Here is a 24,498-nt window from a genome sequence, read left to right on the forward strand (position 1 = left end):
GGTGTGGGAGCCAAGGTGGGACCAGTGCTCCCCGGCAGGCAGGCAGGGGATGGGGGTGGTGCCTGCGTGGAAACAGGCGAACCTCCAGCTGTCAGAGCTCTTCATCTTCCCAGCTGTCGGAGGTGTTTTCTCCCCCTCCAACCCCTACCATGCCCGAGGCTCATCCGGCACTGTGATCCCCAGTGACACAAAGGTGGAGGGGGTGGGACATCTCGAGGGACCGTCCACACTGATGGATGCAGTGTGTTGGGGTAGGAGGTCCCCAGACGGAGGTCAGGGATGGAGGCTTAACAAGCCCAAGCCACGGTTGTGCTGGCGGCAGAGGCTGGGGCCCCTGAGCCACGGTAGGAACTGGACTAAGTATTATTGCTGGGTGATGAGCAGACGTCAGGACGCCGGGGCCAGACACCCAGCTCAGATCTGTGACTGCGGCCCAACCACGCAGCCTTTCGATAACTTGGGCCCCTCGTCTGCATGACGGGAGTAACCACAGTGCTTGCCTCCTTGGGTTATGACGATTAAAAGACCTGATGGCTTTAAGTGCTTGAAAGAGGGGCTGGCGCATGGCACGCTCTTGTCAGACCCAGTCTTCAGCCCCCAGCCCCGTGGCCTGACACCTCCACTCTCCTGCCTTGTGCTCCTGCCAGCTCCCTTGTGAGGTCCTGCAGCAGATGACGTGGCCTCTTGAAGCCGGCTTCCTCTGCTATAGACATGGCCACGTGCACCTCGAGTGTGGAAGGACAGCCCTGCCACTAAAGGTGCCCTCGGTGCTCACTGCTTCTGCTGGCCTGGCAGTGCAAGCGTTTGCCGTCATTTAGTTTCCAGAATGGGCCCCTTCTCAGGGGCCTGAGATCATGGAGCCTGGGAGCTGTTAAGGCCAAGACTCCAACCCAAGCCGTTGGGTGCTGCGCTGAGTCCGGCCTGTGTGCGGTGGAAGCAGGGAGACCTGCTCCTGGGGCAGTGAGTGGGCTCCATAAGGTGGCGTGTGCCTGCGTTTCCCCCACAGTGCAGACCCCCACGAGAACTCATCTCTGTCACCTCTCACGGGGTTCATCTCATCTCTGGGCTCAAGGACACGGAACCAGCCCCCTGGGCCCAGGCTCCCAGGGCCCTGCCAGCTGGGAAGGTCTGAGGTGGGGCCCACAACGCCCCTCCCATCCTGGGCAGCTTGGGGAGGGCGGCCCCCAGGACAGAACGCAGGGCACTTGGGGTCTGCACAACTTATCAGTGGCTTTATTACTCTCCAGATGCTGGTGAACTGTCGTCTCCGACACGCTTCCCACGGGCAGGCATCTCTGTCCATCCCATGCCTTCTGGCTCGCAGAGAGACAAGCCAGACCAGGGAGCCCACTGCCAGAACCCAGGTCTGTCCTGCCGGAGCCGTCCCCGACTCTGCCCTGGGGGGTGCCTCCTGGGGGGGGGTGCCTCCTGGGGGGGGTGTCCTGTCAGAGCCGTCCTCCACTCCGTCCTGGGGGGTGTCTCCTGGGAACAAGACCCAGTCCCCTTCCTCCAGCCTCCTCTAGACCAGGGGCCCCGCCTGCTGCTCCTGGCCAGTCCTGCCCCCCAGCCGGGAGAGGGAAGGACTGCGGAGTCTCCTTCTATAGGCGGGAGAGACTGCGAGGACGAGGACGGCGTGAGATCCGAACAGGAGTGAGGTTTGGGACATAAAGTGAGAGTTGGGAAGGAACAGAAAGCTCTAGGGCACCAGGAGGTTCGGACAAAGGAGGGGCCGGTGGAGGAGAGAGACAGGGGGCAGAGGAGCCGGTGAGGGATGGGAGGGGTTGCACGGCAGGGCGGGGGCTACCCCAGCGGCCAGGGCGGGAAGGGACCCCCGCCTTCGGGGCCCGGCGCCGCCGCCCCGCCCGCGCCCGCCGCGCGCCCGTGGATGCGCTGGTGGCGCAGCACGTGCTCGCGGCGCCCGAAGCCCTTGCCGCACTCCCAGCAAGCGAACGGCCGCGCGCCCGAGTGCGTCTTGCGGTGGCGCACCAGGTGCTCGCGCCAGTAGAAGGTCTTGCCGCACTCGCAGCAGGCGTGTGGCTTCTCGCGCGCAGGCAGCGGGCGCAGGGCCGGACCCGGGCCGCCGGGGTGCGTGCCGCGGTGGCGCCGCAGGTGCTCCTTGCGCCGGAAGGCCTTGCCGCACTCGGGGCAGGCGTGCGGCTTCTCGCCCGAGTGGCTCTGCCGATGGCGCAGCAGGTGCGCCGGCTTCAGCGAGGCCTTGCCGCACTCGGGGCAGGACGCAGAGCCCGGGGCCGCCAGGAAGGCGGGCAGGCCGGGCGCCGGTGGGGGCGGTGGCGCTGGCTGGGGGCTGCCCGGCTCCTGCTTGTAAGGGCGCGCGGCCTGGGCGTCCCCTGTCGCCAGTTCCTCAGCCACGGGGGCCGCGTCTCCTGCAGGCAAAGGTGCAGTCAGGGCGGGCGCAGGGCACAGCTGGGCAAGGGAAGGCCGCAAGGGCGGCCCGTGTCCTGGCTAGAGGGGTGGTCCCGGGGCAGGAGGGGAACGCTTAACGCCAGGGAGCCCTCCGGGAGGGAAGAGCGTTGTCCGCCAGCTTTTCTGATTCATCCTTGGGTCCCCGTACCGCACAGGGCCTGGTGCAGAGTAAGTGCCCAGTAAACGAATGGATGGGTGGATGGACGGGAGGAGGAAATCGATAGGTAGGTAAGTGGTAAATGAGAGCGTGTAGACGGATGTTGGAGTGGATGGATTGGGTGATGGATGGATGCGTGGGTGCACGGGTGGGTAAGTGGGGATGGATAAGTCGGGTGGGTGGATGAACCACACATTTCCTTTCTTCAGGTTTCCAAACTGCTCTATGGAATTCCAAGGAGATAAGCAACCTTTAGGTGTCACACGAGGACGGGTGTGATAGAAACCTGTTAGTCTCTCCCCCTGAGCCGGCACGGTGCCGAGCACGTTGGTGTGCCGGCTCCTTCCGCCCCCGCTGTGGCCCCCGTTGAGCGGCATAAGAGGGCACTGCCTCGGGTTCCCAGTCACCGTCCCAGCGCTGCTCCCTCTCCGACCCACGCCCCTCTGGAGGTCCACAGGCACCCCCCCGCCGACCCGGGCTCTACAGGTCCTGATGGTGTCATCCGAAGGGCCCCCATCCTGACACCTCCACACGTGGCCTCAGAGATGGTCCCCAGCTCCTCCGTCCTCTCCAGCCACAGCCCTGGCACAAGGGGAGCGCCACCCTCCCCCACCGGGTCTCGAGGCGCCTGAGTCCAGGCCGGCTACCAGAGTCACCTTTCTGCCTCTGGTGGGCATCCTCGGGTTTTGCCTCCCGGGTCTGTTCCCCGCTTTGACGAGATTCAATCTGATTCTCCCTTCGTCACCCTAATGCCTGTGGTCGGGGTGGAGCCAGCACCTTCCCCAGCTCCCGGCCCGGGCATCGGCGCCAGGCTGGCCAATGAGAAGAGAGTCCTGCACAGTGCCTGGGTCAGGAGGAGCATGACTGCAGGAGGTCTCGCCACGCGAAGAACTGGGGCTCAAAGGCTCTGGGGTCAGGCTGCCGGGGTGCAACCCTGGCTTGGCCGGCACCTGAACCTGGGTGAGTTATTTCACTTCTCTGGGCCTGGGTTCCTGCAGCTACAAAAGGCAGCTGATGATGCCGGGGATCTCAAGGGCGGGCGCGGGATTTTGGCGAGCTGGCGGGACCACGCCTGGCGCACCATGGGCGCTCGCTGTCCCGTCTGACCCCCCGCTCGCCGCGCCCTCCAGAGCAGCGCGTGTCCGACTCAGCTCCCGTCCTGGTGCCAGCACGGGGCCTGGCTCGCAGCAGGGATGTTCACTGGACAAATAAAGGGCAGACAGGAGACGGCCCCCCGGGGCTGGGAGCGCTGTGGGGAAGGAGTGAGCTGCTCACCTGAGGGCGTTACCCCACCGTCTTCCTTTCCCACGCCGACCCCGGAGCCTTCTGCCGCATCCCGAGGTGCCCTCATTGCTGGTCCCTGAAACCAGAGATACCACAACCCCAACTGAGCAACCTGAGCCGCAGCCTCTACTTCTCTCCCTCTCAGTCCTACCGCTCGCTCCGGGGGAAGCCGGCTGCCAAGCTGGAGGGTGCTCGGCCACCCCACGGAGAGACCCACGTGGCGAGGACGGAGGCCTCCAGCTGACCACCGCGTGCGGGAGCCGCCTCAGAATCAGATCCTCCAGCCCTGGGCCAGCCTCCAGGTGAGGACAGCCCCAGTCGGTCTTAAATGCAACCTCGTGAGAGACCTTCAGCCAGCACTGCCCCAAACTCCTGACCCACAGAAGCTGCCTGAGATGACAAATGTTTACTGTTCTGAGCCACTAAGTTTGGTGCGATTTGTTACACAGCAGATAACCGATGCACCTGCTTTGAATCTTATTTTAGCTTTTTAATGCCTTTTGCAAACTCCTCGACAAAATGCAGAAGGAAAACAGAGAAGCTACTTTTAACTCAGCAAAAAATAAAGGAAGTTGAGAAGGGAACTTCTCCCAGCTCAGCCGGTGGACAGCTCCAAGCAGCATGGCACCAGCCAGAGGACCAGTGGTTTAAAAAGAAGCTTCACACTACTCTGGCTCCTTTATACTCTTTCTCATTGTTCCTCGAGCCCATGCCTCCAGGAAAAGACCAGAATTCTCCTGGTGCTGATGAGGAAGAGCTGTCAGGGGTTACAGGCACCCAACCCCGCTTCTCACGTTTCACTTGTTTCAGTGCTTTTGGACCCAAGCAGCTGTTAGGCTGCAGACCAGCGATGCCGACAATTCTGCCAGCTGGCGAGCAGATGGTAGGAAGCTTCCAGGGCCTTTTATGAAAGCTCGTCGTTAGGGATCCCTAAGTGCCCACCTTGTCTGGTGGTGGCGGGAGAATCCACGCGGTCACCTTGCTACTGCAGCACACTAGTGTGGCTCAGGGCGTTACGGCAACGCAGGTGCTGCCACGTCACTCGCGTCTGCTGTGGCCTGGTCACTGCCACGCGCTCAGCTCCTACCTCTGCCCGGGTCCCCGCCTGCACCTCCAAGCCCAGGCAACAGCAAAGGGCCAATGGTGTCCTGGGTGTGCCAGGCGCTCAAAGCCCCACGCTTCTGCACGCGCTCTTCCCTCTGCCTGGAGCCCCATTCCCACCCGTGCCCGGCCTGCCCTCCTACACACCCTGCAGGCCCTGGCCAAGCGCCGGCTCTGCCACCTCCCGCAGGCTCAAGGGCGCCCCCATCCTGGTACCCTCCACACTGCACTCCCAGCAGCTTCACCGGAGCGTGACACGCGTACAATGAATGCACATGGTTCACGGCACACGACCCGAGTTCCACGTGCGTATGTGCTCACGAAGCCCCAGAACGCACACGTGGCCCCGCAAGCTTCCCTGTGCACATCCGTAACCTTCCCACTTCCCTCCAGCAGGGCAACCACTGATGGGCTTCCCGGCACGATACAGTGGTCTCTGTCTTCTAGGACTTCATGTTCATAGAGCCATACAGTAAATCGGTACTTCTTCGGGGGGAGGGTCTAGTTTCTTTCACTCAACATCATTATTTTGAGATTAAGGAAGAAGGCCTACAGTTGTCTTTCCTTGTTTTTGGTACCAGGAAAACGCTGGCCCTGTAGAATGAGCTGGGACGTTCCTTCCTCTTCAGATGTCGGGAAGAGTTGGTATGGTCATTTTCCCCGCAAAAGGCCTGGTCGTCCTCCCATTGGAGCTGCCTGGCTCGCACGCTCCAGGAGGGCGGGGACTGGCCTGTCCCACTTCTGTGCTGAGCCTGGCACCAATCTTTTTATAAACAGCAGCTTTATCGCGACATGACTCATATGCCAGAGAATTCACCCACTTAAATTGCAATTCCCCGGTTTTTGGTACATTCCGTTGTGCAACCATTACCACGATGGATTCGAGAATATTTTTATCACCCCCAGCCCCCGTACCCCGTCCCTGTCAGCAGTCACTCCCCATTTCCTCCCCGCCAGCCTCCGGGAACCGCTAATCTGCTCCCCGCCTCTATGGACCTGCCTCTTCTGTGAATCTCACGGCAACGGAATCATGCCACGGAAAGTCCTTGTGACCGGTTTCTTTCATGTTTTCCTCGTGTTTTTGATGTTCGCCCACGGTGTAGCCCGTCAGGGCTTCACTCCTCTATGGCTGAGTGGTGTCCTGCTGCGTGGACAGGCCGCGTTCTGCTGATCCACTCACCAGCCGGTGGATGTGAGGGTTGTTTTCACTTTTTGGCTGTTACAAGTGACACTGACTTGCTACCACTCAGGTCGTATCGCATGTGAGGCACGTGTGGACGTGTTTTCACTTCTCTGGGTTCACACACAGGAGTGGGGCTGCTGGCCCACGTGGCCGCTCCACGTTCAACCCGAGGAACTGCCAGACTGCCCCCCACCGCCGCTGCACCATTTTACATCCCCACCACCTCAGAGGGTCCCGACCCCCGGAGCCTCTCACCGCAGCCCTCAATGGACACTGAGCAAGTGCACAGACAGAGGGATGGAGGTGTCCAGCCACCTGCCTTCGCTCCAATGGCTCAGGACGTGCTCCTCGAGGAAGAGGGTCAAGACAAGGGCGTGCCGAGGTGTGGGGTGGGGCTGGCACGGGGCCACCTGGGTCCTGGGCGCCTCCAGCCACAGACCTGCTTGGGGGGCCCAAGCGAGTTACTTCCCACGGGGGGGTCAGTTGTGGGGGGAGGTGGGCAGCACATGGTCTCACCAGGAGACCCCGCTCAGACTGGTGGACGCCGAGCTCCCAGCTCCCTGGCCTCAGTGGGGCCCAGTAACCCCAGGTGACGCCTGCCGGTGTGCAGGCAGGGTGGGAGCAGGACGCGGGCTGGCTCGCCCCGGAGTGGAGCCTGGGAAGCTGCACTGACCGGCCACCCTGCGATTCCCGGGCACACAAGCCTGGGAACTTTCTACTGCTCGGGGTGGGGGGGGGCCTGCAGGTGGCCTGCGGGCTCTCTGTTTCCGGGTCACAGGCACAGGATGCTGGACTGTGCCAAGGCTGAGCCCCATCCCCAGGAAGATGCTGGGCCAGGTGTTGGCACCCAGCAGGGGACAGAGGCAGGGATCTCAGGCCACAGCACATGGGTTCTGTCCCTCTCACCCGCCCCCCAACTGGCTGTGTGACCTTGGGCAAGTCACTCGACTTCTCTGAGCCTCATACCTTCATCTCTGAAATGGAGAGGATGATAGCCTCCAGTGCCCACCCCTCAGGACTGCATGGGGACAGGCAGGCCATGCTGATAGTGCGATCTGGGGGAGGCTTGGCCCTGCTGTATCGGCTTGACCTTCAGACGGACCTGCGATTAAGGTCAGCCTCCCCGATTGGGAAGCCATGTCTACAGAGGCTGGGGAGGCCCCCTGGTTGGCAATACTCATGCTGTCCACGTGACCCGGGGCGAGGAAGCTCCGTGAGGGTCTCCCTGCCCCATCCGCCTGCTCCCTCAGCCGATTTTAATCTGTGTCCTTTCACTGTGATGAACAGCAGCTTTCCTCGAGCTCTGAGTACTTCCCATGAACGACTGAACCCGGGGGTGGTCCTGGGACCCCCGAACTCTGCACACGCGAATCACCTGGTACCTGCCCAGTGCCCAGGCTTTTCCCTGAAAGGGCCAGGGGGCAAAGATTTTCGGCTCTGCGGGCCCTCTGGTCCCTGTCGCGACTGCTCAGCTCTGCCCCCAGGAGAGTGGATGGTGAGGCCGTGGTCCCGTGAGGCTGTGTCACACCACAGCCCCAGAGGCTGGCAGATATGGCCCTCAGGCTGCAGCCCGCTGACCCCTGGGGTGCAGCCAAGGGCTGACCTTACCCAGAGAGGCGTCTGGCCTTTGCCCTCACCTGCTGGGAGGGGAACCACTGAGCCCTCACTCAGCACATCCTCCTGCCAGGGGCCTTGGGCCGTGTTGGACACTCCAACAGCGTAATTCATGTGAAGGCTCTGGGCCACACGGTATCCGCTCAGCCTTTCGCGGGGGCTGGAGCCCCAACACCTCCAGGCGCGGAGGTGCGGGGAGCACCCTGGTTGGTGATGCTCCCTGTGTCTTGCACACGTTGTCGCCAGGAGTTGGCACCGCCCACGAATCCCCTGGGAGGAACCCTCCTGGACCCTGCCCTGCTGCCCCCTCCTCGGCTGATTTAATCTGTGTCCTTCCGCTGTGACCAGCCACAGCTGTGCGCAGGATGGAGCTCTGAGTCCTTCCACTGAGCTGTGAGACCTGAGGGTGGTCCCGGGGACCCCGAACTTGCACTGAGCATCAGGAGGGTGGGCTTGTGTACAGTCCCTCTAAACGTCCTCGCTGGCCTGACTTTCCCACCCGACTCGACCACACCCTGGACCTCAGGGTCCCACGGAGCCTGTTGTGTTTGTCTCAGTGTGGAGCTGAGGACCCCTGGCCCTGGGGAAGGCAGACGGCAGGCCCGGGGTGGGGGGACGCGGCGGTGCAGGCCCCTCCCGCCAGCCGCCTCCGCTCACCCAGAGCTCCTCCAGCAGGGCCACGGCCTCCTCCCCGCTCTGGGGCCGCCGGCTGCACACCCAGGCCTGGAGGTCAGCGGGCAGGGCGCTCAGGAACTGCTCCAGCACCAGTAGCTCCAGCATCTGCTCCTTGGTGTGCACCTCGGGCCGCAGCCAGTCCCGGCACAAGGCGCGCAGCAGGCCCAGCGCCTCGCGGGGGCCCGGGGCGTCGCCCAGGTGGAAGTGGCGGAAGCGGTGCCACGGCGAGTCCAGGGTCAGGCCCTCGGCGGCCCGGCACTCCTGCTTCACAGGCTGGGCGGCCGGGGCCTCCATGGGGCCGGCGGGACGGCAGCGCCTGTCGGGGGGGGAAGGGTAGCGGTGAGAACCCAACTCCGACCATCCCCCGGAAGCCCCTGCCTCTGCCATGGGCATGGGGTCGAAAACCACGCTCCGTGCGTGCATGCGTGCGCGCCGCCCACGCCCACCCAGGAGCGGCGGCGGCGCCGCGCTCGCCGGCCTCGTGTGGCCTCCCTGTCCTCCCTCTACCCCCGCAGCCTCCCCGCGCACCAAGATCTTAGAACGGATCCCGGCACGTAGCACATGCTCGAGAAAATGTGAGTTGTCATCACCACCATCGATGCCTGGTTACGTCCCAACCCACGTCCCCGAGGCAGACACCCTAGGATGCTTGCTCCAAGCCCCCCCAATCTCTTCCTTACTAGCCAGGGTGCACAGAACTATGTCCGTCCGTACCCCCCACCAGGTTCACATGTGGAAGCTCTAACCCCAAATGTATTTAGAGATGGGGCTTTTAGGAGGAAATTAAGACTAAATGAGGTCATCAGACCGGGCTCCTACAGGACTAACGTCTTCGTAGGAAGCGGAGATCTGTCTCCCCTGAGTGTGAGGACACAGCAGGAAGCAGCCGTCTGCAAGCCGGGAAGAGGCCCGCACCAGACACCGAGCCTGGCTGCACCTGATCCCGGACGCCCAACCTCCAGAACTGCGAGGAATAAACGTCTGTTGTTGAAGCTGCCTGGTCGGTGGTGTTGTCACGGCCGCCCAGCAGGCCACGACGCTCAGGGGCCCCCAATCACGTCTGCGTACAGGGAAACGCGAGAGACTGCAAGAGGCCCCCCTTATCCGTTCTCCCCATTCTCCTTTTGTAAGACCTGCGCCCCGGCGCCCCCAGGAAGCCGTGTGCCCTCCACTTCCTCCTCCCCTTCCTGAAGGAGGAAACAGACGTGCAGTGGCTTCAGTCGTGGGGTGACGCAAAGCGGTGGCTCTCGACCAGGGGTGACGTTACCCCGGGGAGGCATCTAGAAAGGTCTCGTTGTATGGGGGTGGGGGTGCTGCTGGCATCCGGTGGGTGGAGGCTGGGGATGCTGCTAAGGACCCTACAGTGCACAGGACGGCCCCCCAGCAGAGAAAGACCCAGCCCCTAGGAAACCCCGGCCTAGAACTGTGGTCCTCGAATGGCCTGGGGACCCCTGGGATCCCCAAGATCCTTCCGGGGGGTACCTCGAGGTCAGAACTATTTTCCTAACACAGGTTCCCAGCCTCTTTCGTGTATGCTGGGGCCTTCCAGAGGCCACAGGCTGCGAGCAGAGGCAGATGGGAGAACCCAGCTGTTCAAGTCAGACACTGAGATGTGCAAGACAATGATGCCATGTTTCCAGCTTTTCGTTTGGGGAAACATGGTTATTTTTCATTTAAAAAGTGTTATTTTTAAAAAATAAATGAAATAAACTGTCATTTGCTGGGGGAGATAAATCGGGAGATTGGGACTGACATATACACACTACTATATATAGAATATATAACTAATAAGAACCTACTGTATAGCACAGGGAACTCTACTCAATACTCTGTAATGACCTATATGGGACTAGAATCTGAAAAAGAGTGGCTATATATGCATGTATAATGGACTCACCTTGCTGTACACCTGAAACTAACACAACATTGTAAATCAACTACACACAAATTTAAAAAAATTAAGAAAAAAAGTGTAATTTAAATCTTAACATATGGAAAGTTGATTACTGCAATTTCTAAATGCATTAATATTTTGAAATTTTCTCAGCTTTAGTTTCTAACATGACACATACCAATAAATGTAACTCCTGTAAGCAAAAGTGCTTTGGGGGGGTCTTCAAAAAAATTTTAAAGTAGAAAGGGGTCCTGAGTTTAAAACCTTCAGGAGCCACTGGCCTGCAGCCTGGGTTTTGCTTTGTGTTTTCTTGTTTGCTTGTTTGTCTTTTCCCACACTGTGTGGTATGTGGGATCTTAGTTCCCCAACCAGGGATTGAACCTGCACCCCCTGCATTGGAAGGGCAGAGTCCTAACCACTGGACCACCGGGGAAGTCCCTGCAGCCTGTTTGTTTAAGTCAAGTTTTACTGGCGCACAGCCATGCCTGTCTGCCACGCACTGATGATCTTCTAAGACTCAAGGCTGGCCCAACCTCAGGGCCTTGGTACTGCCATTCTCTACCTCCAACTTTGCTCCACTGGCTCCTTCTCACCTCTGAGGCCCAGATGCCATCCTTCCCTCCTTGGACAGCCTCCCTGAATCACCTACACACCCTCCCCTGCAGTTACTGTCATGTCACCGTATTAATTTCATCTCAGCGTTTAATAAGATCTGGTCTTCCCATATCTGGGCGCTGATTTCCCTTGCTAGAATTTGAGCGTTGCAAGGGCAAGAGGCCACATATACAGAGCCCAGCATGCTGGTTGGCACTGACAGAAAATTTATAGGATGACCGGTCCTGTGTGATCAGCATTATTGCCCCCATTTTGCAGATGGAGAACGTGAAGGCCTTGCCCAAAATCACCCAGCTAATAAGTGGCAGGGGCTGAACTCACACTGGCGTCTGTCTGGCTCTGGAGCTGGTCACAGCATCACCTTCCACCCACCCATCCTTCCATTTAAGGACTGACTAGCCCAGCAGCGGCAGGAAAGATTTCCCAGAAGACCTGGGCCAGAGCCGAGTCTCAAGAGGCAGAGAAGCCTGCTCTGTTGTGAGAAAGATCCCTCCGGGACAGGAGTGGAGTCTCACCTGAGTGAGTGAGGCCCTGGGAATCACGCTGAAGGGTCTTGTGACCTCAGGGACCCACGCTCTCAGCTGTCCAAGGTTAGCCCCTGAGGCAGGGCCACACGGACTCTTCCCTAGGTCCCAGGGTCACCAAGCTCAGGGGCTGCTCCTGAGAAAGCACATACTGACTGATAAATAAGGTCACTCCATGCAGCCACTATGGAGGTTCCTCAAAAAATTAAAAATAGAACTACTGGGGACTTCCCTGGTGGCGCAGTGGTTAAGAATCCGCCTGCCAATGCAGGGGACACGGGTTCGATCCCTGGTCCGGGAAGATCCCACATGCCGCGGAGCAACTAAGCCCGTGCGCCACAACTACAGAGCCTGCACTCTAGAGCCCACGAGCCACAGCTACCAAGCCCGTATGCCACAACTACTGAAGCCCATGCGCCTAGAGCCCGTGCTCTGCAACACGAGAAGCCACCGCAATGAGAAGCCCACGCACTGCAACAGAGAGTAGTCCCCACTCGCTGCAACTAGAGAAAGCCCGCGCGCAGCAACAAAGACCCAACATAAGCCAAGAAAAAAAAAAAAGAATAAGTAATTAATTTTTTTAAAAATAGGTTTAAAAAAAAAATAGAACTACCGTTTGATCCAGCAATTCTACTTCTGGGTATGTATTCAAAGAAAACAAAAATACTAATTTGAAAAAACACATGCACCCCGACGTTCATAGCAGCATTATTTACAATAACCGCCAAGACAGGGAAGCAACCTAAGTGTCGTTGATGGATAAATGGACAGAGAAGATGCAAAATATATATATATATATGTGTGTGTGTGTGTATATATATATATATAAAGCGGAATATACAAATATAAATACATATATAAATAAATATAATGAATATTATTCAGCCATAAAAAAGAATGAAATCCTACTATTTGTGAAAACATGGATGGACCTCGAGGGTATTATGCTAAGACAAAATAAATCAGATAGAGAAAGGCAAATGTATAATTTCCCTTACATGTGCAATCCAAAAAAAACAAAAATAAAGCAAACTCATAGATACACTTAACAGATTGGTGGTTCCCAGAAGCAGGGGTGGGGGCGCTGGTAGGCAAAATGGGTGAAAAGAATCAAAACTTACAAACTCCCAGTTACAAAAGAACTAATTCCTGGGGATGTAAAGTACCACTTGGCCACTATAGTTAATAATACTCTGTTGTATATTTGAAAGTTGGGCTTCCCTGGTGGCGCAGTGGTTAAGAATCTGCCTGCCAATGCAGGGGACACGGGTTCGAGCCCTGGCCCGGGAAGATCTCACATGCCGTGGAGCAATTAAGCCTGTGAGCCACAACTACTGAGCCCGCGCGCGGCAACTAATGAAGCCCACGCGCCTAGAGCCCGTGCTCCGCAACAAGAGAAGCCACCGCAATGAGAAGCCCACACACCTCAATGAAGAGCAGCCCCTGCTCGCCGCAACTACAGAAAGGCCGCGCGTGCCAACAAAGACCCAACACAGCCAAAAATAAATAAATAAAATAATTTTTTTTAAAAAAAGCATTAAAAAATATGTATCTTAAAAAAAAAAAGAAAGTTGCTGAGAGAACGGCTCTTAAAAGTTCTCATCATTGGGCTTCCCTGGTGGCGCAGTGGTTGAAAGTCCGCCTGCCGATGCAGGGGACACGGGTTCATGCGCCGGTTCGGGAAGATCCCACATGCCGCGGATCGGCTGGGCCCGTGAGCCATGGCCGCTGAGCCTGCGCGTCCGGAGCCTGTGCTCCGCAAAGGAGAGGCCACAACAGTGAGAGGCCCGCGTACCGCAAAAAAAAAAAAAAAAAAAAAAAGTTCTCATCATGGAAAAAAATATTCTATAACTCTGTATAGCGATGGATATTAACTAGACTTATTGTGGTCATCCTTTTGCAATATATACAAATATCAAACCGTTATGTTGTATACTTGAAATGAATATATGTCAATTATAGCTTGACAAAAAACAAGAAGAAACAAAGCAAAATACATCCACACACACAAAAGGTCCCTCTGCTGTGGAAAGCAACTCCTCTTGTTCGGTGAGGCCCAGTGGCTCCAGCAGCTGCCACAGCGCTCTGTGCTGCCTCCACGAAAGCAGCTGTGACACGCCTTTGTGTGTCCCGGCAGCATCATCCAGCCCCACCAGGCACCCCGGAGGCCTCAGGAGACCACCACGACGCCCGTGTCTTACTCTGCCCCACCCGTCCCTCCCAACAGCCCTGCGACTTGGGGAGATGAGCCCCACTGTAAAGGAGAGAAATGGACATGCAGAGAGCGACAGAGAGGCAGGATTCGAATCCAGAGCCCACGCCTGCTGCATTAACTTAATGGTTAAGAGGCAGGGCTCTGGAAGAACAGACTGGTGGTTGCCAAGGGAGTGGGGGAGGGATGGAGTGGGAGTTTGGGATTAGCAGTTGCACACTATTATATATAGGACGGATAAACAACAAGGTCCTACTGTAGAGCATAGGGACTATATTCAATATCCTGTGATAAACCATAATGGAAAACAAAATAAAAAAGAATGTATATATGTGTATAACTGAATCACTCTGTTGTACAGCAGAAATTAACACAACACTGTAAATCAACTAAACTGCAATAAGTTTTAAAAAACGCAAAAAAAAAAATGGAAAAAACAAAGAGACACAGCTTCTGGAGCTTGCCTGCCCGGCTTCCGCTTTTAATTCAGCCATTTATAGGTGGTGTGACCTTGGGCCCGCTCTGGACTTAAATTCCCCACCTGTAGTACAGATCTAAGAGTAACTCCTTCCCCACAGGGGTTGCTAGGAGCATGAATTAGAAGAAGCCCCCATCCCACACAGAGTAAGCGTTCAGTGAAGACCTGCTGACCCACGCCTGGGCTTCCCACCCCTGCACTAGTGACATTTAGCGCTGGACAATTCTGTGTGGCAGACATCCTATGCAACCTACAGTGTTTAGCAGCATCCCTGGCCTCCTTCCACAGTATGCCAGCAGTATCTCCCCAACTGTGACAATCAAAAATGTCTCCAGAGAGTGCCTCGAGGTGAGAGGGGGGCAGGAACAGTTGACCCTGGTGGAGAACCACCGGTCCACTGAACAAATATTTACTCAGAGCAAAGGGCCCTGGAGCAAATCCCAGCCCTGCCCTCTCCCAGCTAGTCGTCCCAGGACAAGGTATAGAACCTTTTACACACTAAATCTCCCTTCCCGAGTTGTAAAATGGGGAGAGAAGTCATACCCAAGAGTAGCAGTAAGAATTCAAGATGTAAGGAAAACAAAGATGCTGAGAACAGCACCCAGCTGTGCTAAGCAAGCCTTCAACCAGAGTTAACCTTTACTATTACTGTTACCTGGTGAGGTGCTAGGGATATAGCTTCGATCAGAAGCACACACATTAAATCCAAGTATGAGCAAGAGCAGGGGTTAAAATAGCAAATAAAAGAGGGTGATGGGGGCTGACGGGGAGGAGGGCAGCCTCACACGTTAACAAAAGCAAACACAGCCTTGAAGCACTGCACGCCCACGAAATTAGTCCCTTGCAACAAGCTAGTGGGGGGGGGAGGGCACCCGAAAGAAAGAAAGAAAGAGGACAATTCAGCTCATCCTCGGGAATCTCACAACTCCACAAAAGTGAGACCCAACTTGTAAAGACATGCACGACGTGAACCACCTGCACCCCACCCACGTCTGGACCACGACCCTCCCCCAGAGCCCTTTCCAGCAAACCTCTCCGACCCGGTCCTTCCGGCGCCCCCGGACTCCTCGGCAGGGCCCAGCCCACCCGTTGCTGGAGTCCCCTCCCCCTCCCCCCACTTCCCGACCCTCCCCCACTACCCCCCCTCAGTTTCCAACTCTCCCCCGCGTTCTCCGCCTCCGGGACCCACAACCCCCTCCCACTTCCCGACCCTCCCCCTCCCGTTCACGCTCCCCTCCCCCTCCCCCTTCTTCTCGGGCCCCCTTTTCACTCCCTCCCCCAACCCTCCCGTTCCTTCCTCCTCCGGCCTCCAGCCCCCCTCTCCCCAAAGCTCGTCCAACCGGCCCCCTCCAATCCCTCCTTGCCCCCCTCACTCACCTCACTCTCCCGGGCGAGGCCCCCCAAGCCCCCTCGCCACCTCGCACATGCGCACAAAGCTCACCAGGACTCCATGCCCCGGCAGGCTTTGCGCCAAACTCATCTGTCCCCCTCCCCCCAACACTCCCAGAAACCCAGTGGTCCTTTCCCCCAACTACCCCGCCGGCTTCACCCAGAACTACATCTCCCACGAAGCATCGCGGCAAAAGTGGATTCCCATTGGCTCTCGCCGTGGCGACGCACTCACTCCCGTCCCCGAATGGCTCCGCCAGAGCAGGAACTACATTTCCCAAGATGCATCGAAGGTCTGCCAGCGGCCTATGGGTCCTCGCAAACATGGCCTTTCAGAGCGCCAGGGTTTGGACTACATTTCCGAGAATGCACGAGTAGGTCTTCCCATTGGCCCGCGCGCGGGCGGGCCCCGGGCATGCGCAGACGTGCCGAAGGTGGGAGCCGGTGGGCGAAGGGAGAAGGAGGAGCCATGGCGGCGTTGCCGTGGAAACTGGAGGAGGCTGGAGGCTCCTGGCCCCCAGGAAATGGGGCCTCTGTACCCTAGGAGCGGGCGGCCCGGGCCTGAGTTCTACGCCAATCAGGGCCTGCGGGGTACGTCTCCTTGACAACGGGTCGCGTTTCACCCCACCCCCACCCGGGCAGAAGCAGTGATGTCCGAGGTTGATGCGCGGTCTGAGGTTGATGCGCGATCCGAACGTAAGCCGGCTGCCGGCCTCAGGGGAGTGTGGGCCGGGGGCCGACCCAGGCGCCCTGATCTTTTCTGTGAGTCCGGCACGCGGTGTCTGGCCTCAGTTTACCCCCCTTTGAGTCGGGGAGGGAACTGCCTGAAAGTCCTCGACGTGCCCCCGTTGGACAGGGCCTCAGTCTCCCCATTTCAGCAACGGGAAGATGAGTTGGAGCTCCGTGCACAGACGGTTCCAGGCCGGAGGACGACCCAGGAGCCGCGTGGACCCAGGGCTAGTCAACGCCTGATCCACACCTCGTTTCCTCGGTGCAGGAAGGGTGAGAAGGACACTCCCCTCGCTCCCACCTCCACCGCCCGGACTGGTGTGCAGACAGGGTGTGACAGTGGCTGGCGCGTAACCATCATTCATTAGATGGACAATCACTTTTCCCCTGGTTTCACAAGCGGTCAGTGGCTGAGTCACAACCTCCTGTCCGAGAGCGGGTGAAAACCAAACCTCCTCACTGTGATCTAACCAACCCTGGCCCACCTCTCTGCCCACTTCTCCCCTCTTGCCCAATGTGTTCCAGCCACACAGGCATCTTTTCTGCTCCAGGAAAACACTGATCTTTGTTCCCACTCACTTCTGATTGACCACTTGACGTCTCCACTTGGATTTTTTTTTTTTTTTTTTTTGCGGTACGCGGGCCTCTCACCGCTGTGGCCTCTCCCGCCGCGGAGCACAGGCTCCGGACGCGAAGGCTCAGCGGCCATGGCCCACGGGCCCAGCCGCTCCGCGGCATGCGGGATCCTCCCGGACCGGGGCACGAACCCGCGCCCCCTGCATCGGCAGGCGGACTCTCAACCACTGCGCCACCAGGGAAGCCCTCCACTTGGATTTTTTAAGGGACATCTCAAACCTTAAGGTGGGCAGAGGAGAATGTTTTGCCCCTCCCCCAGCAAAGAAGCTTGCTTTCCCCCCAGTTTTCTCCCCTCTTAGAAAATGAATCCAGGGGACTTCCCTAGCGGGCCAGTGGTTAAGACTCTGCGCTTCCACTGCAGGGCCACGGGTTTGATCCCTGGTCGGAGAACTAAGATCCCACAAGCAGCGCGGCACAGCCAAAAAAAAAAAAAAGAATACAGTTCCATGGCATTGAGTACATTCACATAGTTGTGCAACCATCACCACCATCCATCTCCAAAACGCGATTTGTCTTGCAAAACTGAAACTGACTCCCCATTCCCCCTGCCACCAGCCCCTGGCAGCCACCATTCTACGTTCTCCCTATGAATTTGACTATTCTAGACACTTCAAGTAAGTAAGTGGAATTATACAGTACTTGTCTCTTGTGACTCTGGCTTATTTCACTTAGCATAATGTCCTCAAGGTTCATCCATGTCGTCATGGCAGGTGTCACAACTTCCTTCCTTTTTAAGGCTGAATAATATTCCATTGCATAGATAGACCACATTTTGTGTGTCCATTCCTCAGAAGGCGCCTCTTAAAACTTAAACCCTTGGATTTCCCTGGCAGTCCAGTGGTTAAGACTCCGAGCTTCCACTGCAGGAGACATGGGTTCGATCCCTAGTCGGGGAACTAAGATCCCGCATGCCGAACGGTGCAGCCAAAAACAAAAAAATCTTAAACCCTTGACTCAATCGGACCCTTTCAGACCCAGGATTCCTCTAGCTTATGTGGTGCCTTTGTGCAAATTACAAGAGGGCACCCCGCAGAAGGAGTGCAGGGGCTTGGCAAGCAAATGTTCCTCTAACAGCGGTTCTCAAAGTCCGGTCCCCAAAACAGCTGCAAAGCATCCCTTAGCAGCCCGTTAGAAATGCAAATTCTGGGATTTCACTGGTGGTCCGGTGGATAAGGCTCTGTGCTCCCGATTCAGGGTGCGTGGGTTCTATCCCCGGTCGGGGGAACTAGATCCCACATGCATGCAGCAACTAAGAGTTCGCATGCTGCAACTAAAGATCCCACGTGCCACAACTAAGACCCCAGCGCAGCCTAAATAAATAAATAAGAAATGCAAATTCTCGGCCCCCAACTCAGAACCTCAGGGGGCAGGCCAGCACTTTGTTTTAACAAGCCCTCCAGGGCATTCTTATGCTCCTCACGTGCATCCACGCCTCAGCCACACGCTAGAATAGTAACCACTCCTCAGGGTTCCTGTGGGGATTCACGAGTGAATACATGCAAAGCACTTAGGACACTGCCTGGCAGAGAGTAAGGCGTCAGTCGATAAACATTAGCTATTTTTCACTTTACCTATAATTGAGTCACTAATGAAGGCAAGCCCAACCCGGATGCAAAGTTGACCCCACCCCACCCCCAGCCCACCACCATGTAACGAACGAAACAGCTTATTTCACCACAGACTATCCTCTACTCATCACTTGTCCGATTCCTGTGTACTGGGCACTTATTATAAAGACAGCTCCTGGGCAGGCTCAGAGAATACAGGGGCAGACGGCAAACATAATCCGGGTCCATTCCGAGCTCCAGCATCACACAGTGGGTGTGTCAAGGTTCAGAACGCCCCCCAGCACCCCTCCGCGGAGGTGCAACACCCTGGGTGGACCAGTTCATCAGTGTCTTCATCCGAGTTGGAAGAGACCTGGCACAGAGTCCTGTGGGAATGATGAGGGCCCAATAAAGGGCAGTGCTTATTGGCCTAAGCCAATCAGACGCTCCCATTCTCCTTGCCAGTAATTGGCGGAGGCTCAGGTGTGTGACACCCTCTGACCAATGAGGCGTGAAGGCAGGTTTGTGGGGCACCTCACGGAGAGGTTTCCCCAACTCTCAAACAGGAGGTAAGCAGTCAGAGTGGTCCTGCATTGTCTGGTCTGTGGGTGACACTTTAAGCGGCGGCGGCCGCCATGAGGGGTGACAGTCGGAGATCCCACTTAGGATGGAAGGGAGGAGAGAGGGAGGAACCTGGTCCTTTTTTTCTCCTCTATTTTTAGTTTTTTGAGGAACCTCCATACTGTTTCTTCATAGTGGCTGAACCAACTGACATTTCCACCAACAGTGTAGGATGGTCCCTTTTCTCCACACCCTCACGGCATTTGTTAAATTGTAGTTTTGATTTGCATTTCTCTAGCAATTAGTGATGATGAGCTTCTCTTCATTTGTTTATTGCCCGTTTGTATGTCTTCTTTGGAGAAATGTCTGTTTAGATCTTCTGCCCATGAACCTGGTCCTTCTTAGCATGGTTGAATTAACCGACCAGACTCCTCTTTACCATCACATCCCCTCAAGCCTTTTCATGCCAAGCTGTCTGCTCTCGAAAGCAAAGGTGACAAAAGTCACACACACATCCAGGGCCAGTTCCCTGGAATTGCAACCTGTATGGTTGCCCAGGGCCCCACGCTCGGTTTAATGCTCTCCTGTGGCCATCTTCAAATTCTTTTTTTTAAAAAAATATTTATTTATTTATTTGGCTGTTCTGGGTCTTAGTTGTGGTATGCGGGATCTAGTTCCCTGACCAGGGATCGAACCCGGGCCCCCCTGCATTGAGAACATGGAGTTTTAACCACTGGATGACCAAGGAAGTCCCCATCTTCAAATTCTAAATGCTTTTTTTTTTTTAACATGAGGCTCTGCATTTTCACTCTTCATTGGGTCCGCAAATTAAGTAGCCATTCATGTAACATCACCTTGATGGTTTATGCAGTATCCACACACCACGGCTGTTTCTCCAGCATTAAAGTATACCATAGTTATTGGTGAGGAATAGAATGAAAGAAGGACTCCCTGGATGTCCTCCCTCCATTTCTTCACCTGGTAACATCGTACATCCCTCAGTGATCAATTCAGATGCTGCCTCCTCCAGGAAGTCCTCCCTGACTATGCCCACCGCAATAAACCTGGATGAAGGGCCTCATCTGAGCTTCCACGGTGCCCCTTCTCTCTCCACCTCATGCTTCAACTGTGTGTGTGTGTGTGTGTGTGTGTGTGTGTGTGTGTGTGTGTGTGTGTGGCTGCCCTGCCGACCCTCTGGTGAGGAACTCAATAACACAGACCCAGTTGTTGCCAGCTCCCAGCTTGGGGCCTGCTCCTGAATGAGTAAATAAGCATGGGAGGAAAGTGGTTGTCACCCTTCTTCCCAGGCCCGAGGGCGAGAATTCCTTTGGCAGCAAACTTAGCCATACCCTATAGAAGCTCCTCGGCTCCTTTGTAGCACCAATGTAATTATTACTCAAAATAATAATTAACGTTTTCTCTTTGTATGGTGTTTAAAGCGGGGAGATCCTCCAGGGCCGGGAGGGCGTTGGGTTCACTTCTGGGTCTCCAGCCCAGAGCACCCGGGAGGCTCAGGTAACGTTTACTGGATAAACAGGTGATGGATGAGCCTGTGAACAAAGGAGGGGAAGAGTCCTGGGATGAATGGGTGGTGTGTCTGTGTAAGACTGCACCCCCCAGTGAGGGCTCCCGGGGGGGGGGCGTGGTGGGGGGCTGGATTTGAGAGTGAATCATCTTCACCAGGCCGCAGGTACCAGTCAAGGGTGAACAATGAAATTGTGAATGAATTGCTTAATGATGGGGTCACACTGCCCCCTTTATGTTAGCTCACCGGCACGCTCACCCAGATCAAAGCATCAGCCCATTTTACAGTCGGGATAAGTGAGGCTCTACGAGGTAAGTGCACTTTCCCCAAGTGACACAGCAGGAGAGAGGCAGGGGTGGGGCTGGACTCAGGCTTTAGGACCAGCAGTGGGTGTGGTGAGCCTCATCTGAGGCCATGGCCCAGCCCAGGGTGGGGGGCAGGTTCTCCACTGGCCTGAATACCCCCTTCCCTGGGCACGCCGACAGTGAGAAGGGCCTACAGTAGGAGGGAGTCAAACAGGGGTTTATTTTCTCACCGTTCTGGAGGCTGGAGGTCCGAGATCAGGGTGTCAGCAGGGCTGGTTTCTTGTGAGTACTGATTTTGGGTATTGGTTGGGGGTAGCACACTTTAGTGAGTAGGCGAGTTCACAGGTATGGAATCCACATGCAGTGAGGATCAACTCTTTTTCAAAAAATAATTTTTAGTTTCATTTGTCAAGAGAGAATCCCCACCGAAACAGGAAATAACATTCTTGTAAATATGAGATACAGGTCGCTGTGTTAAGCGGCCTTTTCCCAGTGCCACTTATTCTGGGATGCTGACTCCCCAGAGGGGACCACCGGAGACGCGGGCTGTCTTTGTGAAGGTGAAGGGCCCGACCCTGGACTTAGATTGCCAGGTGGTAATTCTCAGCTCCTCTCTCCGGCGGCACAGGGTAGGAGGGGGGACACGGGGGCGGAGTCAGGGAGATGGGAATGAGAACAGATGCAGAGCCAGCAACCCAAAACATCTCATGTCCTGTGATATTGTCAGGAAAAACTGCTAGACAGAAATAAACGTTTATTTTTAAACGAACTCCTTCAGCAGCAAGAGAGCGTTCCTCATAACCTCATAACCATTTGAATTTATGCTGAACTTTTTATAGCTCCGGGAAACAACTCACCCCCTGAAGAGGAAAGTTTAATGGGTTTTATAGTTTGTTTACACCAACCAACGCCTCCTCCAACTCACATTAACTTTCTCCTGACGTTTTGTAATTGCCAAAGCAGGCTTCCCGTGAACTGAAAGCTACAGGATCTTAATATAATTGTCCTATTCCGTAATAAGAATCATAGTATAGTTCATAATTAAATGTAGTAAAAGCTCATTAGCTTTATACTTAAGGAGGTCTTTGGGGTTTTGCTTTATTTCTTTCTCTGGTCAACCTTTTTCTCCTTGGGTGTCAAGAGTTTTAGGAAGCGTGTGTATAGTCAATGTAGTCTCACTTGGGGATTTTTTTAAAATGTTTTATTTATTTATTTATTTTTGGCTGCGTTGGGTCTTCGTTGCTGCACGCGGGCTTTCTCTAGCTGCGGAGAGCGCGGGCTACTCTTCGTTGTGGTGCGAGGGCTTCACATTGTGGTGGTTTCTCTTGTTGCCGAGCATGGGCTCTAGGCACGCAGGCTTCAGTAGTTTTGGCGCACAGGCTCAGTAGATGTGGCTCGCGGGCTCTAGAGCGCAGGCTCAGTAGTTGTGGCACTCGGGCTTAGTTGCTCCGCGGCACGTGGGATCTTCCCGGACTACGGATCGAACCCTTGTCCCCTGCATTGGTAGGCGGGTTCTTAACCACTGCGCCACCAGGGAAGTCCCTTAATGTTTTATGATTCTGTCTTTTATTATTTTATTATGTTTTGGCCTAGCGTCATGCTGGGATCTTAGTTCTCTGACCAGGGATTGAACCCATGCCCCCTGCATTGGAAGCTGAAGTCCTAACCGCTGGACCACCAGGGAATTCCCCCGTCATTTGGGTATTTTTATTTTTTAACAGATGTAGTTAGAAAAGCCTTTTAATGAGACACACATTTCATTCTCAAAGAAGAAATACACAGTTATGCTTTCATACTTCCTTTACAGAGGGAGTTGCCATGGTCTGAATATCCGCGTCTCCCCAACATTCATGTTGAAATCCTAATGCTTCGTGCCTTGGCACTGGGAGGTGGGGCCCCTCAGAGGTAATTAGGTCATGAGGGTGGTGCCCTCAGATGTGGGGATCAGTGCTTTTATAAAAGCGACCCCAGAGAGCTTGCTAGCCCCTTACACCGTGTGAGGCCACATCGAGAAGGTGCTGGCTATAAACCAGGAAGAGCGGGGCCCTCACCAAGAGGCAATCATGCTGCGGCCTTGATCTTGGATTTGTAGCTTTCAGAACTGTGAACAATAAATTTCTGTTGTTGATAAGCCACCCAGTCTGCTGTGTTCTGTGATAGCAGGCGGAATGTACTGAAACAAGAGTGATACATTTATGTGTGGGTCCATATCTCTGTTTATCTTCCACGTCTAGCACCCGCTTCATGGGATTATTGTGAGGATTAGTTGAGATCACGTAAATGAAGAGCACACCAGTGTCCCCCTGGATAAATTTTAGTTGATGTTGTCAACTCCTTGTGTTACCAACCAGGGTTCTAGGCCTACTTAATCAATAGAAACTGATCAGAGGCCAGACAAGAAATTCAGGCAAGGCTTTATTGGGGCCCCTGCTGCAGCAAGGGGGAGCGACAACAAACAACAGGTTCCCTTGCTGGCTGGCTTGCTGGGGGGGAATGGTGGAAGCTTGTTCCTTATCTGGGTTGAGGGTAGGGGTGTGTCCAGGGGTCAGGCCAGAGGAGTGACTTAGGTGGTTTGCCCACCCCTCTGGTAGTGTTGTGTACAGGGGGCATGCTCAGTACCCTGCTTTGGGTCCCAACACCCTGTTTTTGCTCCTGGCTCTTCAGAAATGGCAGTTGGGTTTTTCGGTCTCTTTGTATCTTTTGTCCATAATTTTACCCCAACTGCACTTGCAGTTATTTTTAGTCCCATACAGTTTGATGTTTGTCCAGGTGTAAGCATTGCAGCACTGCAGCAAAGGGTCCCGGGTCCCAGCCTGTCTCACTTGCACAGTGATGAAGGTAACACGAGGAAATGCCAGTAAAGCACCCAGCACGCCCACCTGTTGCCAGTCCGGACCCTTCCTTGAGACCATCTTTATTCTCCTGGTACCCACTCCGTTGTGTCTGATAACTGCACCCAGTTTTCCTGGGGAGTCGAGTGGGCCATTTCTCCCCCACTCCCCTTCCCCCGGTTTTGGGGAAGCTGGCTCCATTACCAGCTCTAGGAGTGATCATGTGACTCACCCCCTCCCCGGCCACTGTGATTGGTTCAGGCCACCCAGTCAGATTCAACAAAACAGAATGGAACGTTTGCCAGAACAAGTGAGAGAAAGGCAGGCACCAACTTTCCCACCTAACTTTTAGGGAAGTAAGTGTAGCTTGGAAACTGCTGGAGGCTACCTTGCCACCATGTGGATGCCTAGAGTGAAACAAAAGGGAGGGTAGCAGGGCCAAAAGTTAGATGGCAAGAGACTAGGCCTTGGTGACACTCTTTGAGCTCCTGGATCAAACCATACCTGAAGGTGTCTATATATATGGGGGTTTTTTTGTTTTTTTTTTTTTGTGGTTCGTGGGCCTCTCACTGTTTTGGCCTCTCCCATTGCGGAGCACAGGCTCTGGACGCGCAGGCTCAGTGGCCATGGCTCACGGGCCCAGCCGCTCCACGGCATGTGGGATCTTCCCAGACCGGGGCACGAACCCGTGTCCCCTGCATCGGCAGGCGGACTCTCAACCACTGCGCCACCAGGGAAGCCCCTATATGGGTTTTTTTTGATGTTATACAAGCCAACACAATTTTCTCCTTTTTTTTGCCTTAAATCTGTTTGA

At 55.6% G+C, this 24,498-nt stretch overlaps 1 protein-coding gene across 3 annotated transcripts; it reads right to left on the reverse strand.

The window, feature by feature from the left end:
• Window positions 1–1,210: 1,210 nt before the first annotated feature.
• Window positions 1,211–15,736, reverse strand: ZNF444 (zinc finger protein 444). 3 transcript variants are annotated; one of them, XM_060130177.1, is made up of 4 exons: window positions 15,711–15,736; window positions 8,421–8,754; window positions 3,857–3,941; window positions 1,211–2,384 (listed from the first exon to the last, which is right to left on the reverse strand). In XM_060130177.1, the coding sequence occupies exons 1-4, from the start codon at window positions 15,734–15,736 to the stop codon at window positions 1,801–1,803; spliced, it is 1,029 nt and encodes a 342-aa protein (XP_059986160.1). In that variant the 3' UTR covers window positions 1,211–1,800. The 3 variants fall into 3 exon arrangements, with proteins under 3 accessions (XP_059986160.1, XP_059986161.1, XP_059986162.1); XM_060130178.1 differs by lacking the exon at window positions 15,711–15,736 and adding an exon at window positions 15,539–15,649; XM_060130179.1 differs by lacking the exon at window positions 15,711–15,736 and adding an exon at window positions 9,185–9,255.
• Window positions 15,737–24,498: the final 8,762 nt, after the last annotated feature.

This window comes from Lagenorhynchus albirostris, chromosome 19, assembly GCF_949774975.1.
Source record: "Lagenorhynchus albirostris chromosome 19, mLagAlb1.1, whole genome shotgun sequence".
In the NCBI taxonomy this organism is placed as follows: domain Eukaryota; kingdom Metazoa; phylum Chordata; class Mammalia; order Artiodactyla; family Delphinidae; genus Lagenorhynchus; species Lagenorhynchus albirostris.